Source organism: Ipomoea nil, unplaced genomic scaffold (assembly GCF_001879475.1).
Source record: "Ipomoea nil cultivar Tokyo-kokei standard unplaced genomic scaffold, Asagao_1.1 scaffold2735, whole genome shotgun sequence".
Classification (NCBI taxonomy): domain Eukaryota; kingdom Viridiplantae; phylum Streptophyta; class Magnoliopsida; order Solanales; family Convolvulaceae; genus Ipomoea; species Ipomoea nil.
Genome location: NW_017619163.1, coordinates 248,433 through 266,476, shown reverse-complemented (window position 1 = coordinate 266,476; position 18,044 = coordinate 248,433). Strand labels below are relative to the sequence as shown.

Sequence of the window (18,044 nt, the reverse complement as noted above, 5' to 3'; positions counted from 1 at the left end):
TCTTGTGTGGTGAGGGATTATTGTGGTGGGGGGGTTTCTAGGTGCCTCTTAAGTCCCCTATTTATATATTTAGGAGTCCTAATTAGGAACTAATATTATAGGCTTGCTAATTCTATTCCTTTTGAGACTAAGGATTGGGTTAGGGATAAGGGCCCGTGGACTATGGTGGGCCTTTCCTAATTAATTATTGTGATTTAATTCTTTCTTTTGGGTAATTGGTTAAATGATTAATTGGTTTTAGGGATCGTAACACGGGGTGTTACACGAAGTCTCTTTCGTGAACTTGTCCTGTATCATCTAATGGGTCGGGTTCTACCGGGTCTTTCTAGAAGCTTCCAGCTCGTACCAGGTGGGCCCAAAGGCCATGGCCTACGATGGGCTTCCGGCTTAGCAGGCCGGGTCACTAACATTCGACCCTAGCCTAGGGCAGATGCGCCGTTTGCAGGCTAGCCCTAGGCCTGAACCGTCGCCCCGCCTTTTGAGGCATTAAATGCGGCGTCCCTTCACATCCTGTCACCTCCGCTTCCTCCAACGAGGCGATGACACGTGGCCGTCGCTTGGGCTTCTCCTTCTTTTAAATAGCCATCTTCTTCCTCCTCCCCTCACTTTCTCTCAATTCTTCGAACTTAGCTCCAAGCACTACCGTTCTTCTCTGCATTTTCCTCAGTCCACGCTCAGGTTGGTAAATGTCTTCCTCTTCTCATTCTTCCTCTTCTCGTCGTCACTCGGTCGATAACCCAGCGGCGACCACCCCGTCTTCTTCTTCTCCTTCTTCGTCTTCTTCTTCTCCTCCCCGTCGCATGGAACTTCCGGCAGACGTTCCATCGACGTCTTCCCTTCCTCCGACCCCCTCTTCTTCGGGGGCGGTTACTCCGATGAGCCCCGCTTCTCTAACGACGGTGGCTGCTTTGCCGGGCGGCACCGGACGGCCGCGAGGCAAGTTCGATTCGATCGTCCGTCCTTCCAGGCCACCGTCCATCGTTACTGCGGCGGACCTGGAAATGGCCCAATTTCTTCTTGGGCCTTCGGCCGTAGTCCTCGCTCCAGAAGGCCGGCAAATTTACGACCCACCCGAGGGTTGTGTCGGCATTCATTTGCACTCAGTTGCCTTTGGCTTCCGAGTTCCTCCGTGTCCTTTCCTCTCCCTTTTTTATCGTCATTACAACGTAGTTCCGGGCCAACTAGTGCCCAATTCTCACCGACTCCTCACCTGCTTCATAAACCTCTGCCATTGGTGGTTGTGCGAGCCGGATCTAGACCTGTTCCGGTATCTCTTTACCGTGAACAAGGTCGGCTCACACTCGCCGGGTTTTGTCCAAGTTGCCGCTCGTCCGGGGCGACAGCTTTTCGAGGGGTTGTCCGACTCCATTAAGGACTGGAAATTACTCTATTTCTTTGTCCGACCTGCTTTCTCTTCCTTCACCTTCCCGACCCTGTGGCCGGCCGCTCAATTCAAGCCTTGCTCTCGGCGTGCCGTCTCTACCAACGATGCGGTCCAGGGCGGCGGGTGATAGACGCTCTCCCGGCGGCTGAAGGACCGGCGACGGCTGCTGATCCGGCGGCTCCTCCCAATTTCGCTGAGTCCTCCCCTCAGGCAGAAGACCCTTCTTCTGTTCCCCCAGCTGGACCAACGGCAGGGGCACAAGTTGAAGGGGTCGATGTCGACACCCCCTCCACAGTAGCTTAGGGTTATTCTTTTAGGATAGCCCCTTTTTGTAAAGGCTGGCCTCCTTCTCGGGCCTTTTTTAATTTTAATAAAATTCCCTTTTTCTCTTTCCTTCTGCGTTGTCTTGGACTCGATTAACTTCTTTGGGGTTCTGGAAATCGAAGAAATATTTCTAAGGCAGTGGGCCCTCCTCTTGGCTTTTTTATGGAAACGACTAAGGGTCTGGGCCCTTGTTTCCTAACTTTTCTCGCCGAGTCCCTCAGTCGAGGCGACTCCTCTTGGCTTTTTTATGGAAACGGCTAAGGGTCTGGGCCCTTGTTTCCTAACTTTTCTCGCCGAGTCCCTCAGTCGAGGCGACTCCTCTTGGCTTTTTTATGGAAACGGCTAAGGGTCTGGGCCCTTGTTTCCTAACTTTTCTCGCTGAGTCCCTCAGTCGAGGCGACTCCTCTTGGTTTTTTTATGGAAACGGCTAAGGGTCTGGGCCCTTGTTTCCTAACTTTTCTCGCCGAGTCCCTTAGTCGAGGCGACTCCTCTTGGTTTTTTTATGGAAACGGCTAAGGGTCTGGGCCCTTGTTTCCTAACTTTTCTCGCCGAGTCCCTCAGTCGAGGCGACCCCTTAGGCTTTTTCTTTCTCAGAAACGTTTTAGGGTCAGTGCCTCGTTGTTTCTTTATATACTCGCCGAGTCCCTCAGTCGAGGCGACTCCTCTTGGCTTTTTCACGGAAACGACTAAGGGTCTGGGCCCTTGTTTCCCAACTTTTCTCGCCGAGTCCCTCAGTCGAGGCGACCCCTTAGGCTTTTTCTTTCTCAGAAACGTTTTAGGGTCAGTGCCCCGTTGTTTCTTTATATACTCGCCGAGTCCCTCAGTCGAGGCGACTCCTCTTGGCTTTTTCACGGAAACGACTAAGGGTTTGGGCCCTTGTTTCCCAACTTTTCTCGCCGAGTCCCTCAGTCGAGGCGACCCCTTAGGCTTTTTCTTTCTCAGAAACGTTTTAGGGTCAGTGCCTCATTGTTTCTTTATATACTCGCCGAGTCCCTCAGTCGAGGCGACTCCTCTTGGATTTTTCACGAAAACGACTAAGGGTCTGGGCCCTTGTTTCCCAACTTTTTCTCGCTGAGTCCGGGCGGTAGTTAACAGTAATTCATACTCTTTTATTCAAGTCTTTCAGTACCCTCGGGCCTATACATGGCCTACCCTTTTCTACTGATAGAATTTCTTCAAGTGGATGACATTCCAGATTCGGTCCACAGGCTTGCCTTCCAGAGTTTCAAGCTTGTAAGTGCCGGCCTGGACCACCGCGGCAATGCGATAGGGTCCTTCCCACTTTACCGCGGACTTGCCTCCTTCCGTGGGCTGGCTCGCTTGCCGGTCTCGTAAGACGAGGTCGCCGACCTGGAAAGTTCGTGGGCGAATCCTCCGATCGCGATATCTTTTTACCGCTTGTTGATATTCGACCATCCGAGCACTCGCGGCTTCTCTTCTTTCTTCTAGGAAATTTTTCTCAATCCGAAGACTTTCTTCATTCTCCGTGTCGGAATAAGTGCGGACCCGGTGAGCGGGCTCGACCACTTCAATTGGGACCTTAGCTTCGAAGCCGTACGCAAGGGAGAATGGGCTCTCTCCGGTAGCTCGCCGCTGCGTAGTGCGATAAGCCCATAGGACTCGGTCATGCTCATCTGCCCAATTTCCTCTGATATCTTCCAATTTCTTTCGGATTCCATCCACTAGGGTCCGATTCACATTTTCGACTTGCCCATTGGCCTGCGGGTACGCCACGGATACCTTGGTATGGCGGATATCATGTCGGCGGCAAAAGTCAGCAAACGCTTGGCAGTCGAACTGTCGCCCATTATCACTGACAATATGCTCGGGCAAGCCGAAGCGGCAAATCACCCTCTTCCATAGGAAGCGTCGGCATTGGTACTCAGTGATAGTGGCCAACGGTTCAACCTAAACCCACTTGCTGAAATAGTCGATAGCTACGACACAAAATTTCAGGCCACCGGGGGCTGTCGGTAGCGGCCCCAACAAGTCGATTCCCCACTTAGCAAATGGGATAGCCGTGGTGACCGGCGTGTAAAAGGTAGCCGGCCGAGTGTCCTTTCTGGCGAACGCTTAGCAAACGCCACACTTGGATATCCACTCGATGCAATCTCGCATCATAGCCGGCCAATAATACCCCTGGACGACTAACTTTCGGGCGAGCGTGTGGGCGCCCTGGTGTGCGGCGCAGATGCCTCTATGAGCCTCGTCCATTATTTTTTCGGCCTCAGGCCTGAGCAAGCATTTCAATAAAGGACCTCCGAACGACCGCTTGTATAATTGCCCATCAATAATTTCGAAAGAGGGGGCTTTTCGTCGAATCCTAGCGGCGACTCCCGGGTCTTCCGGCAATTCGCCTGTTTCCTTGAATCGCCGGATGTCCTCTATCCAGAACATCTCGGGGTTCTTCTCTCGGTCCCATTCCTCGCCAGTCACCCGTTGGACTTCTACTGTTGCCTCCTCGATACTCGGTCGTTCTAACTCCTCCTTTTAGCAGATCTTCACAAGGTGATCCGGTACTCCCTCCAAGGCAATCTTAGACAATATGTCGGCTTCCACGTTGTCCGCTCGGGAGATGTATTCTATTTCGTAAGCTCTGAATTTCTTTAACATCTCGACCGATCGCTCTTTATATAAAGTCATCCGCGTGTTCCTAGCCTCACACGTGCCGGAGATCTGTCCGACGACCAACCTGGAGTCGGTCTTGATTCTCAATCGCTCGACTCCTAAGGCCTGGGCGAGTCGAAGACCATTTAGCACAGCTTCATATTCGGCCTCGTTGTTGGATGTCGGAAACAGGTAGCTTAAGGCGTAGTATAGCCGGAATCCCTCCGGAGTGATGAGCATAACTCCACCCCCGCAGTGTCTTCTACTCGACGCTCCGTCCGCATGCATTTCCCACCATTTGCCTAAACTGTTCTCCGTGGCGTGTTCCTTTTCTTCTTCGCTCACTGTGCATTCGACCAAGAAGTCGGCCAAGGCTTGACCTTTTATGGAAGGTCGGGGCTGGTACTCAATCCCATACTGGGTTAATTCCACGGCCCATTTCACCAGTCGGCCGGACGACGAGGGGTTTCGCAGGACGCTTCCAAGCGGTTGGTCAGTCAACACTCGGACGGTGTGGGCTTGGAAGTATGGTGCTAGCTTTCGCACGGTAATCACCAACGCGTATACAATCTTTTCCAGGGCGGTATACCATGACTCGGCGGCCTTCAGGGAGCGGCTTACGTAATAAACCGGGTGCTGAACGCGCTCTTCTTCTCGGACTAGCACCGAACTTACCGCCTTAGAGGAGGCTGCTAAGTATAAAAATAAGGCCCGCCTGGGGGGTAGACAATACCGGGGGTGTTGAGAGATATTGTTTCAACTCTTCAAACGACTGCTGACACTCGGTGGTCCAAGCAAATCCCTCCTTCTTCTTCATGGCCTCGAAGAAGGGCACCGTCTTATCCGCCGCTTTGCTCAGGAAGCGGCTAAGGGCGGCCAGTCGACCAGTCAATCGTTGCAGGTCTTTGATGGAGTTGGGAGGCTGCATGTCGACAATGGCCTGTACCTTCTCCGAGTTAGGCTCAATACCTCGCTTGGTGACCATATAGCCCAAGAACTTTCCACCTTGCACGGCGAAAGCACACTTTTTGGGATTCAACCCGAGATTATATCTTATCATTACTTTAAAACAGTCGACCAGATCTTCCGCGTGTTTGTTCTCCTCTCGGCTCTTGACGAGCATGTCATCGACGTACGCGGCCATTGATTTTCCCAATAAGTGCTGGAATAGTCGAGCTACCATTCGCATATATGTAGCCCCGGCATTCTTAAGCCCAAAGGGCATGACTCGGTAGCAGTAGACTCTGTCCAGCGTTAGAAACGCGGTTTTTTCTTTGTCTGCCGAGTGCATGAAGATCTGATGGTACCCCCTGAAGGCGTCCATGAAGCTCAGCAAGGCTGACCCGGCGGTCTCATCAACCAATTGGTCAATCCGCGGTAATGGAAAAGGGTCCTTAGGGCAGGCCTTATTAAGGTCGGTATAGTCGACGCACATTCGCCACGCCGGGGGCTTCGGTACAAGAACCACATTCGCCAACCACTCCGGGTATTTAACCTCTCAGACATGTCTGGCTGCTAACAGCGTGCTTACCTCCTTTTTTACGAATTCTCTCCGATCATTGGCCAGGTACCGCTTCTTTTATACGACTGGTCGATGCTCAGGGTCTACGGCGAGTCGGTGCGATATAATGGATCGATCGACACCGGGCATGTCCTCTTGACCCCCAGCGAAAACCAGCCAGTGTTCCCGGAGCACTTTTATGATTTCTTCTCTTACCTCCTGAGGGAGACCGACTCCAATTCGGACCCGCCTGTCTGGTTGCTCAGGATCGATCTCGACTTCTTCCAATTCAACAGCCGGCTCAAAGCGAGGTATTATTGTCTTCTTCGGGGGCCTTTCCGTGATCTCGTGGACCTGCATCTCACGCTTGCCCATTCCTCGGCAGGCTTGCAAGTAGCAGTCGCGGGCGACCTTCTGGTCGCAGCGCACCGTACCTATTCCATTAGGCGTGCGGAATTTCAGGCAGAGGTGCTCGATTGAAATCAGAGCTCCTAGGTCCTCTAGACCCGGTCGGCCAAGTATAGCGTTATGCGAGTAGGCCAGATTTACCACGATGAATTTCATACTGAGTTTCTGTACGTCTGGGTAACTGCCAAGCTCAACTGGTAGGGTGATGGATCCTTCTGCCTCCACCGAGTCCCCGGTGAAGCCGGCGAGTGGAGTTTTGACGGGATTCAGCTGTTCTCGGGTCAATCCCATTTTAATGAAGGTCTCCAGATATAGCACATTAACGTTGCTCCTGGTATCAACCAGGATTCGGCGAACGACTACCCCCTTGATATCCATGGCTATAACCAACGCATCTCGATGCGGCGTCTCTCCTGCCGGTAAATCTCTATCGGTGAAAATGATGGGCTCTCGGCACGCCTTCTTAGAATTCTCCTCGCGCCCATACACTGTCCCGACATACAGCTGTCGAGCCCAGGCCTTTTGAGTGTTTGCTGAGTCTCCACCTTCCGGCCCGCCGACTATCATGTTGATAACCGGCTTTTGGCGCCACTGGGCCTCGTCCTCTTCAGATGCCGACTGCTTGCCCCGTCCGCTCTTGGCGGCGGCGGCGGGGTCCTCGTCCCCTCGATTGGCCGACCTCCGCCCGCCTCCATTGATTAGGAGGCGGGGTTCCTTGTTGGATGATACCCTCCATGATCTTCTTCAGGTAAAAGCATTCTTCTGTGCTGTGGGTATAAGATTTATGGTAACGACAATATTTAGAGGTCTTACCCGTCTCTTCGTTCGTCGCGCGATCATCAATCGGCGGAGGCGGAGGCGGAGCGACCGCTTGTATCTCATGCACCGGCCGTTCAGGAGCCGGCCGGTAAGGGTGTGCGACGGGCCGGTCGTATGGCCGCCTGACTTCGGGTCGTCGGGTTACGTCCGGGCGCCTTTCCTTGGTTTCGGCTCGCGTTCTCTTTCCATTAACGGATTCGCCGACCTCACGCTGTCGTTTGTGTTTCATAGCCTGCTCTGTGTTGGCCCTCTTGTTGTCCATATGAATGGCTTCGGCGTAGGTTGCCGGGCGATTGTCCCGCAGATCTCGGTATAGCTGACCAGATTGCAGGGACTCGATGAAGAAGGTGAGTGCCGTCTGGTCCTCGACCTCCTCTATAGACTGGATTTCTTTCTGCCAACGGGCCAGGCAAGTTTTTAAGGACTCGCCTTCGTCCTGATGAATGTCGCCTAGGTGTGTCAGATCTTTTTGTGGTTTGATATTAGCGGCATAGTGGCTCTTGAAGCGGTCCGCTAGTTCTTCGAAGCTACGAATCGACCCCGGCGGCTGCGCCACTAGCCACCTTTGTGCTGGGCCTTTTAAGGTGGGCAAAAAGGCGCGGCACATGACCGGGTCTCGAACTCCCAAGACCTGCATTTTGGCTTGGTAGCTCAGCAAGTGCTCTCGAGGGTCGCCAGTCCCATCGAACGTGGCTTGCTCCGGGAACTTGAAATCACCCGGTATCTTAAAGGCCATGACCTCGTCCGAGAAGGGTGAGGCGGTTAATAACGTACGTCCTGGGGATTTTGCTTTTCCCTCCATCTGCTCTTTCAGATTTCGCACTTCTTGGACTAAGTTTGCCACTTCGACCCTCTCCCGGGTGTGGTTTCCTGTCGATTCCGTGCTCTCACCGACCTCGGACTCGACCGGTTGGTCATGGTTGCGGACGGGCTGCTCTATGCGACGAGCCTCAGTCCTCGTTCTTCTGGTACGGTTCTTTTCGCGTGCAGTTTGCCGATCGCGAGCAGCTAACGGTGCACGACTGGGTTCCCTCCGACCCAGTCGTTCTCTTGACGACTGCCGTCCGGCGCTCGGACCCAACCGAGAATGAATGGACTGTACCGGCTGGCTCTCGGCCCGGCGGTTCTGTTGCCGGTCATCGGGCCTATGAGACGGCTGCTGATTGCGAGTGACGGACTGTTCTCTTACTCCTCGGCTCGCCTCGGCGCAGGCACGCCCAATTGCGCGTAGTTGCTCAGGCGTGAGCTGCACCTAAGGCGGCTGTTGATTCATCGGTGGTGTTGGCGACGGCGTTGTCTCGTTTGCCCGGCTCCGAGCGTTTCTCCGATTCAATTGGTTTCTTAAGTCCGCCCCCAGTCTGTCATCGTGTCGGCTTGACTGTTCCTGACTTCCTGCCATGTTAGGAGCTTTTCTAATCTCTTGCGACCGAGATTCTTCCTGTCGTTTCTTGAACTCGCCTCGCTCAGGAGGACACGCGACTCTTAGTTTCGATCCCCACAGACGGCGCCAGTGATGGTTTTTGGGTTTTCGGGCCCAAGGAGGTCCAACACATATACAATTATAATAAGAGCCAATAATGTTAGCCCTTAACTGGAACAAAAAAATGCCGGTCCTATTGTTTATTAAAATGAATGGTTCATATTATTTTGATTTTAGTATTTTTTTTAATGATTTTCCTTATTTACCCTCTATTATATTATTTTCTTCACTTAAATAACCTAAATTCCGTTAGTATAAACTTTAGTAACGGAATATTTCGTTAACTATTTATTATTTTTAACTTACTCATTAATTGATATAAGAAAGGTCTTAGGTTCGAACATCATTCCAATTAGGGTTGGCATAGTTGTTAAACATATACTGCGAATATTTTAAAATGTATTAATATATATATATATATATATATATATATATATATATATATATATATATATATATATATATATATATATATATATATATATATATATATATAATTTAACATAAATTTGGTCAAATAATTAGTCCGACTAAATATATAATATTCAAAGTTAAGCATCAAAGATTATAAATCAAGAACTTTAAAAATCATTTGATTTTTATGCATTTAAAAAAAAATAAATTTAGGTTAAGTTTTTTTTTTATTTAATTAATCTTCTTTTGATTATTTAGATCAGAATAAAACTTAATATTTCAATTATACTTTTGCATTATTGGTATGATTTAGGTCGTTATGGTATTAATATTTTTTGTATGTATTTTTATAATAGTATAATTGTACTTTACTTTACAAATATTATACTATTATTTTTTTTATCGGACAAAATTTTTCTTACATCATTGTCAGACCTGCTCGACCTAACTACAAAGTTGTTGATCATAAATACAATTACATCTGGAATCTAAAACGGTAAGACCATTTTCCAAAGAATTGACAATGTTGACATCCCATTGGCTCTAATTGAACAAGTTTACACATCAGAATTTTATCAACGCATGAAAACTTCTAAAGAAATTTGTAAGTTACTTTTTACTATATCATTATAACAATATCTATTGTAACTATATATTTTGAATTATTTATTATCATCCTCTATTTACAGGAATTGTAACAATTATCATTGACAAACTCTCAAAACAATTTGTCTCAACAATGAATGTAAATTTTTTTTAAAAAAAAAATCAATGATTTCATTATTGTTAATGAAAAGTATGTACTCCACTTTATTACTCTTATTAAATTAAATAAATTAGTAGCTACAACAAAAAATAATACAAATTCATTTAATTAATTTAGAATTAGATGTCTATAATGCCTTTATTTTAAAAAAAATTATTCATTATAAAAAATTTAAAAAGAGATATAATTTAATTAGTTATATTATCTTTATTTTCTACAATCCAAAGATTTATTACCTTCAAATTTATTAATTTATTATATTTACTACATTGTCCATTGTCTTCTTTTTACATTATTTTGTAATTAAATATCAAAGTTATAATACAAAATATGTTATATATATTTTATTTACCAAGTATTTTATACAAATATAATAAATATTAATATTTTGTTCAATACTTTCACATGATAACCTACGACACACATCTCACAATGCATGAAACATGTAGGAAAAAAACAACTACTACCAAATATCAATAGGTGCTTGTAAGATAAAGAGTTAATAGCACAACTAAGATCCTATCATATACACAACAATGCAAATCTAAAGCTTTCTACATCATAATCTCATTGCACAATGAATCCATCTATGCTACCACCAGTAACCCAATTGCACATGACACACTACCAATAAAAAAGAGAGGACATGTACTGAAGATGAAGACAATGACAATGCTACCCAATTAAGAATTAAGAAGAATTAGAAAATTTAAACCAAAAGTAGTATTTATTTAGACTATCGTTTTTAGACTAAGTATTTAGACTAGCGTTATTACAAAGTTGCAAATATTTATTTTAGAGACAATATAATCAATCTCTCATATATTATATTGCATTTATATACTTTAAATTACCGATTTAAATAAACAAATTCAATATTTATTTACCAATGTATGAACATCTCCGATATAATATTGCATTGATATACTTTGAAATACTTATTTAAAAATAATCATTGGACATTATTCCATTCGCGCAAAGCGCGTAAAAGAACTAGTAGAATAACAAAAGTCGTAGGCAAACAAACATGAGTATCAAAACTTATAATAGGACTAGTTTTTTACGCGCATTGCGCGATTGGGATAATGCCCAATTTTTTTAAAAAAAAAAAATAAGTACTTTAAAATATATCAAGACAAGATTATATTGGAATTGTTCATGCATAGATAATTGAATGTTAAATTTGCGTATTTAAATAGGCAATTCTAAGTTTACAAATGCAAGATAATATAGTCAAGATTGATTATAATTGTCAATAAAATAATTGTATATGTATGGTTGAAACCAAATACGGGAATTGAAGAGCTAACTGCTGATTGCCAAACAAGGACATTGCGAGGTAGTTTTCCATTCCAATTTGTTGTGTGATTTGAATACTCTTTTTGTCAATAAATCCCCCAAGTAGTTAATATGATTGGCTTAATTTTATTTTTTTAAAACAATTATTATTATTATTATTATTATTATTATTATTATTATTATTATTATTATTATTATTATTATTATTATTATTATTAAATATTTGTATACCCTTAGATCATTTTACATGTTAATCTAAGCAGTTAATTTTTTCAAATATCTTTTTACCAACCGTTGATATAATTCGCTAACTACTGATTATCAAACAAGGACATTGCGAGTTAGTTCACACTTCAATTTGTTGTGTGATTTGAATATTCTCTTTGTCAATAAATCCCTCAAGTAGTTAATATGATTGGCTTTATTAATTATATATATATATATATATATATATATATATATATATTAATTTTTTTCATGGTATTAATAAAATACTTGGTGAACAAATATACAACATTACTTTGTATTATAACTTTGATATTTAATTAAAAAATAGTGCACAAAAAAAAAAATAATAGACAATGTAGTGAATATGATCAATCGATGAATTTGAAATTTGATGTAAAGAATTTTTACTTGGAGAAATATAAAGACAATATAATTAATAAAATTATGTCTCTTAATTAATTTATTGATAATGAATAATTTTTTTTAGTAAAGACATTGTAGGGACAATGTAGCGAATATAATCAATTGATGAATTTGAATGTAAAGAATTTTTATATTAGAGAAAAATAAAGATAATATAACTAAAGAAATTATTTCTCTTATTTAATTTATTGATAATGAATAATTTTTTTTGAATAAAGACATTGTAGACACATAATTCTAAATTAAAGAAATACATATGCATTATTTTTTGTTGTAGCTACTAAATTATTATTTTAACTTAATAAAACTAAAATAGAGTACTAATTATGTCAACTTTGATTGGGATGAGGTTCGAACCTAAGACCTTTCTTATTGAAATCAATGAGTAAGTTAACGGTGAACTAACAAAATTAACGGAAAAGTTAACGAATAATCATATTCATTAAGGATAAATTAGGAAATCTTAAGAAAAAATTAAAATTTAATCAATCTGAGTCATTCATTTGATTAAAAAATTTGACCGCCATTTTTTCTACCCATTATAGACCTAACTCTCTTGAGCTCTTATATTAGTATATATATAGTAGATAGTAGATTATTAGTATAGTAGATAGTAGATAGATAGTAGATGTAAACTGCAAAGTCCCAAACCAAACACACTCTCTAAGTATAACTCAATGCTGGTATTGATCAGCTATATGCCTATATATCAATGCATTAGAGAAAACCTTAGTTTGAAATTATTAAAAAAAAAGAAGGCACAAGTGTCAAATAGACCCATCTATTACTGTGAATTGCTCAATTTTCATTACGAACTAAATTAAGTGTCAAATAAGTCCATCTACGAGTTAAATTTGTTCAATTGGCTTTTTTTACAAGTTAATAACAGGTTACCTATTTAATTATTAAAATAAATAAAAAAATAAAATACAGCCACCGGCTGTCCGGCGAGGACAGCCGGTGGCTGTATTTTTTTTTTTAATAATTTTTAAATTATTTTGAAATTATTTTTTTTAATAATTGAATTTGTAACCTGCAAAAAAAAATCAATTACCTGCAAAAAAAAAAAAAAAAAAAAAAAAAGTTAATTGAACAAATTTAGTAGGTAAGTGTGGTTAATTAGCCTTTAATTTAGTTTATGGTGGGAATTGAGCACTTGACAATAGTACATGAGCCTATTTGACACTTCTCCAAAAAAAAAAAAAAAAAAAAAATCGTGACTAACATAAGATGCTGAAGCAGAGTTAAACCCCGTGAGTGACATTAATGCTATAAAAATCAGTATTTATTCTATGCTCTCTCATTCCTCGTGAGTTCATAATTAGCCAACTTTAATTTCTATACCCACTCTGAATTTTTCATTCATCACCTACCAACCCAACCAACCTCAAGTGTTCAGGCCGCCATAAAGGCAAAATCCCATTGCCTATGTTTGTTATATATATCTCAGCTCTCAGTAACAACTTAACAAAAGTGTCTCACTGTTGGAATTGATCGAAAATGGCCATTTTTTTGTCGACCACTACACTTATTCTGGTGTCTCTGATATTCCTCCCTTTTGGGCAGTGCTTCACCGTGATCGTGTCGGATTCTGGCGCGCCGTCCGGCTTGGTGGACGCTCCGCAGACTGCATATTCCTTGAACAACGACCATGCACGCACGGACGCGCGCGAGCAAGAGGCGGTGTACGAGGTTATGAGAGCCACCGGGAATGATTGGGCGACTGAGATTCCCGATGTTTGTCGGGGGCGATGGCACGGGATTGAATGCATGCCCGACAAGGCCAATGTGTACCACGTTGTGTCGCTTTCCTTCGGGGCTTTGTCGGACGACACGGCGTTTCCGACGTGCGACACTGCCCCCCGCCCCTTCATTTCCCCCGCCGTCACTAAGCTCCTGCATTTACGGACCCTGTTCTTCTACCGCTGTTTCACCGACAACCCCCAACCAATTCCCACGTTTCTCGGCCAGCTCGGCCAGACTCTCCAGACACTTGTCCTAAGGGAAAACGGCCATGTCGGCTCCATCCCTAATCAGCTGGGGAACTTAACCCGTCTCAGGGTTCTTGATTTCCATGGAAACAATCTCAACGGTTCAATACCGGTTTCCCTGAGCAGAATTGACGGTTTGAGGTCGTTGGACTTGAGCAGAAACAAACTGGCCGCTTCAATCCCCAATCTAACCTTTCCTCTGTTACAAATTCTTGACCTTAACCAAAACCATCTTGTGGGTTCAATCCCAACCGCTCTCATTAACTGCCACTCTCTCATGAAGATGGATTTGAGCCGGAACCGTCTCTCCGGCCGGATTCCGGACTCCATTGATGCCCTCAACAACATAATACTGATGGACTTGAGCTACAATAGTATCACGGGTCCGATTCCGACCACTCTCAAGAACTTGGATTTTCTGCAGGCTTTGGTTCTCAGTGGCAATCCCATGTTGTCGGATACACTGCCAGAACACATTTTTTTGGATGGTTTTAAGGATTTGATGATCTTAGCATTGTCGAACATGAACCTCCAAGGTTCAATCCCAGAATCACTAGCCAAGTTACCCAAAATCCGGGTCCTCCACCTGGACGGGAACCAGTTGAACGGTTCGATTCCTGCAAGTTTCGGGGAGCTAGATAGCCTGAGTGAGCTAAGACTGGACAGTAATCAACTCACAGGAGCTGTGCCATTCAAGAGAGAAATGGTTTGGAGGATGAGAAGAAAGTTGAAGCTTTCCAACAACTCAGGCCTCTGCTATGATGCCAAAACTGGGCTTGGGGATGATCTCGAGGCCATCTCGGATTCGGGCATCAGCCATTGTGGGAGCCAAGCCACTGAACCAACAAGAACAGTGGAACATATTTCTGCAGTGGATGAAAGCATGTTGAGATCAAGTGTGAAATCAGGTGGAACAGTAAAGGAATTATCACCTCTTAGCTGTCTTCTCCTAGCTGTATACTTCCTTTAATTGAAAGTAAAACACTGATTTCATTTCTGTAGATAGTTAAGAGCCTTTGTAAACCATAGTAGAACGAATATTAAATAGAATCTGAGTTCTTATTCACTGCCTAAATGTAGAGTTATATCATATACAGCTGAAGACACATTGGGCTATGCAGCCTAATCAATCAATTGTATTCAACAAAGATAACACAATATATGGGGGCAACCGAGCCAAGTTTGTCATATTGTTGGCTTGGTAATTACAAGGTTCCCAGTAAAAGCGGCCTATAGCCTTCTTGGTTTGAGCCTGTAAACTATGGACAACCTAGGCTGGTTTACCTACTTGTGATCCTTTTCCCGGCTAGGGTCACAAGGCAAGGTTTATCCATCAGGTAGTGACTGCAGGATTCCCTTGTCATCCAAAAGATAACACAACAAACTCAAATGATCATTTCAGTTCCACTTCAATGTCAATGTCAATGTCTTCTAGTAAAAGACTAAGAAGCATTCCTATACCAAGTTTAATTTATGTATCAAAATATACCAAGTTTAATTTATGCAGAGCCAATTTCAGGCTCCAATACTTGTTTCTCTGAGATAAACTCTTGGCTGTCTTCATGTGCACATCCATCTTTATGGGTTGCAGCTTTGAGATTTTTAAACATTTCATTATTCTCTAGAGCAGCAAGCTTCTCTTTTGATTCTCCTTTGAGGAGTTCAACGACCTCGAGCATCGTTGGTCTCTTCTCAGGTTGATTCTGAGCACATATGAGAGCTACATACACAATTCTTTTTAGCTCTTCTTCCACATAGTTTCCATTAAGTGTTGGATCTGCAAGTTCACTGAATTTACCCTCACATGCCAATGGTAGTGCCCAATCTGTGATTGTCCAATTCTTACTTGCACTCACCTTTTTTATTGGCTTCTTGCCACTAGCAAGCTCTAGCAAAAGAATCCCAAAGCTGTAAACATCACAACTCTTTGATTCTTTTCCTAACATTACATATTCCGGTGCAAGATAACCAAGCGTGCCCTTCGATCTGGTGGTCACACGTGTTGCATCATCAGGGAAGAAGTTTGCAATCCCAAAACCAGCAAGTTGAGCTTGGAAGTTAGAATCTAGTAACACATTGCCTGCTTTGATGTCTCCATGTATAATATGTGGGGTTGCATCGTGATGTAGATAGCTGTAGTTCATAATAAGTGTTTTCTATTAGCAAGGACTTAACATACCAAAACAAAAAATGGTGGAATGGTGCTTTGAAACTTACGCGATTCCCTCAGCAGACCCAACAGCAATGCTTATCCGCTTCTTCCAATCAAGAAGGGTGTCAGCTGAATACTGCCCATGAAGATGAGACAGCAAGCTAAAGTTTGGCACATAATCATAAACAAGCACATGTTCTTGCCCCTCAGAACAATAGCCACGCAAAGCCAGAAGATTTTTGTGGCGTGCTCGAGCCAGTATTTCAACTTCAGCAGCAAATTCCACCTCTGCTGTGTTGCTCCACTCCTTTAGCCTTTTCACTGCAATCTGGATAAATATCATCATGAGAAAGAGCGCTACCTCCTAAATCCATTTCTTGGTATCAGAGTTAAAAAGCACTAACAGAAAGAAAACAGGTAGACAATGTTGCTGTGAAGCAATGATTAAAAACTACCAAAGATTTTGCAGATAAACACTAAATTAAATTTACTATGAAGAAGGCAGAACCAAATCTAGTATAAGAATAGAGTACACTCATCCCTTTCTGTGACAATTATGATGAAAATATAGAGTCAGACAGAACTCCACAAGCATATTCTTTGAGTGAGTTTCAAGTTAAGCAATCTAACAGAAATCTTAGACCAAATAATTCCCTAATTACCTTTGAGCCATGATGATTAATGAAGCTGGAAGTGCTTTAATAAGTGATATGACAATCATTTCTCTGGCTTTGGTTCAACTTATAATGCAAATAAGATCAGATTCAGACAACAAATACTATAAAGCATAACAGAACACTTTCAAAAGCAAAAACAATGGGAGAAGTTGTCCATAATTACTTGTGATCCATCCCAGAGCTGACCCCAATAAACACTCCCAAACCCATCCTCTTCAAGCTTGTTATCATAGTTAAAATTGTTTGTAGCCGCGTGCAACTCCTTCAGAGAAAAAACCCTCCATATCGACTGCTTCTTCAATTTCTCCTTCCTGCAACATTCCAAAGATTAATAAACAGGACCCCTTGTATTGTTAATTGGCATTCATTCCCTCCTCTGATATCTGTAGTGTGAAACAGTGATACTCAAGTTTCTTTATTGTGAAAACTCTCCAGTTGATTATCAGTAACAGCTTTCTTTCATCAAATTTATGAACAGACATTGGCACTTCCACAAACTGAACACATTGAAACCAACTCAGCAAATAAGAATTAGGTAGCCCAAAATGCTGTCTTTGCTAGAACATCTAAGCAGCCAAACAGGAATGGTGCATTTTCAGTAAAAGGAAGAGTGGGCTTTCTGAATTTCAACAAAAATCAACAAACAAAAACCCTCAAAAAATCTGACACTCAGGATCAATTGAGCCCAAAATGATGGAACAGGAAGGATGCATAAATTGAAAAATTGGCAGCACATACCTATCAGGATCCTTAAGGAAGCAAAAACTTGAGCACAAACCCATCAAAACCCCCAACTTTCTCTTTCTGTAGACAGATTAAAGATTGGGTTTTTTAAGTAAATAAAAGAGCAGTGATCAGAACCCAGCTTCACCTATAAGCCTCAAAACAGCACGATAAATCAAGCCATGAACTTTAGTCTGCTTTAAAGGTTCGATCTTTAATTTCTTTCTCTCCCCACCAACTAGTCAGAGAAACGAAAGCGGCAGCCCCAGTTGTTGAATGAGTTCCTTTTCCGGACGTTACTGAGAGGGAAAGAATAAAAAAGGTTTGGGTCTTTCCTGATAAGGAGAAAGATTCAAATTTCTATACTGCCTCTTCTTTCTTTTCTTTCCTTGCACTCCATCCAAGTCCTCATGTTTGTTTGTTTTTTGTATTTTTTTGTCTGTCCTTTTTCCCAACTTCAAGGTTGATAGGAGAGAAAAAGAGGAATGATTAAAAAATAATTGTAATTCTCCCTGCAAAACATGTTCTGATCAATGAGATAAAAGGAAAATCCAAATTATGAAGCTTCTCGAGATATCTTTTTGATGCCTGCCAAGCGGGGTTGGACGGATGATAAAATATGTACATTTAGTATATTAAAAATGTTCATTTTATTGTGGTCCACATAACACTATGTAAACCATGGCCCACTCAATAATTTGCCAAGATCAATTAGAGTGGTTAGGACAATGGTACGTTACAATTGCATTATCAATTCTTATACTATGGACCAGGGTCCATTTGCATGGACTTGAATTTAAAATACACAATTTGCATAATAGATGTTCACAATTTACATACAAATATTT

At 42.8% G+C, this 18,044-nt stretch overlaps 3 protein-coding genes across 3 annotated transcripts; 1 reads left to right on the top strand and 2 right to left on the bottom strand.

The window, feature by feature from the left end:
• Positions 1 to 2,866: 2,866 nt before the first annotated feature.
• LOC109156512 lies at positions 2,867 to 4,105 on the bottom strand. Its single transcript, XM_019304365.1, has 2 exons — positions 3,791 to 4,105; positions 2,867 to 3,616 (listed from the first exon to the last, which is right to left on the bottom strand). Exons 1-2 carry the CDS (start codon positions 4,103 to 4,105, stop codon positions 2,867 to 2,869), a joined length of 1,065 nt encoding a protein of 354 aa, XP_019159910.1.
• Positions 4,106 to 12,859: 8,754 nt separating this feature from the next.
• On the top strand, positions 12,860 to 14,710 carry LOC109156565 (protein TOO MANY MOUTHS). Its single transcript, XM_019304416.1, has one exon. It carries the CDS (start codon positions 13,154 to 13,156, stop codon positions 14,612 to 14,614), a length of 1,461 nt encoding a protein of 486 aa, XP_019159961.1. The 5' UTR covers positions 12,860 to 13,153; the 3' UTR covers positions 14,615 to 14,710.
• Positions 14,711 to 14,752: 42 nt separating this feature from the next.
• Positions 14,753 to 17,718, bottom strand: LOC109156566 (PTI1-like tyrosine-protein kinase At3g15890). Its single transcript, XM_019304417.1, has 4 exons — positions 17,212 to 17,718; positions 16,637 to 16,784; positions 15,862 to 16,124; positions 14,753 to 15,777 (listed from the first exon to the last, which is right to left on the bottom strand). The coding sequence occupies exons 1-4, from the start codon at positions 17,253 to 17,255 to the stop codon at positions 15,144 to 15,146; spliced, it is 1,089 nt and encodes a 362-aa protein (XP_019159962.1). The 5' UTR covers positions 17,256 to 17,718; the 3' UTR covers positions 14,753 to 15,143.
• Between the last annotated feature and the right edge of the window lie 326 nt (positions 17,719 to 18,044).

Coding starts and splice junctions, on each gene's coding strand:
- LOC109156512 (XM_019304365.1), bottom strand. CDS start 4,105: ATGTTCTGGATAGAGGACATCCGGCGATTCAAGGAAACAGGCGAATTG. Junction 3,617..3,790: donor AGTGGATATCCAAGTGTGGC/GTTTGCTAAGCG, acceptor AAGTGGGTTTAG/GTTGAACCGTTGGCCACTAT.
- LOC109156565 (XM_019304416.1), top strand. CDS start 13,154: ATGGCCATTTTTTTGTCGACCACTACACTTATTCTGGTGTCTCTGATA.
- LOC109156566 (XM_019304417.1), bottom strand. CDS start 17,255: ATGGGTTTGTGCTCAAGTTTTTGCTTCCTTAAGGATCCTGATAG. Junction 16,785..17,211: donor TTCCTTAAGGATCCTGATAG/GTATGTGCTGCC, acceptor GGAATGTTGCAG/GAAGGAGAAATTGAAGAAGC. Junction 15,778..15,861: donor GGGTCTGCTGAGGGAATCGC/GTAAGTTTCAAA, acceptor TATGAACTACAG/CTATCTACATCACGATGCAA.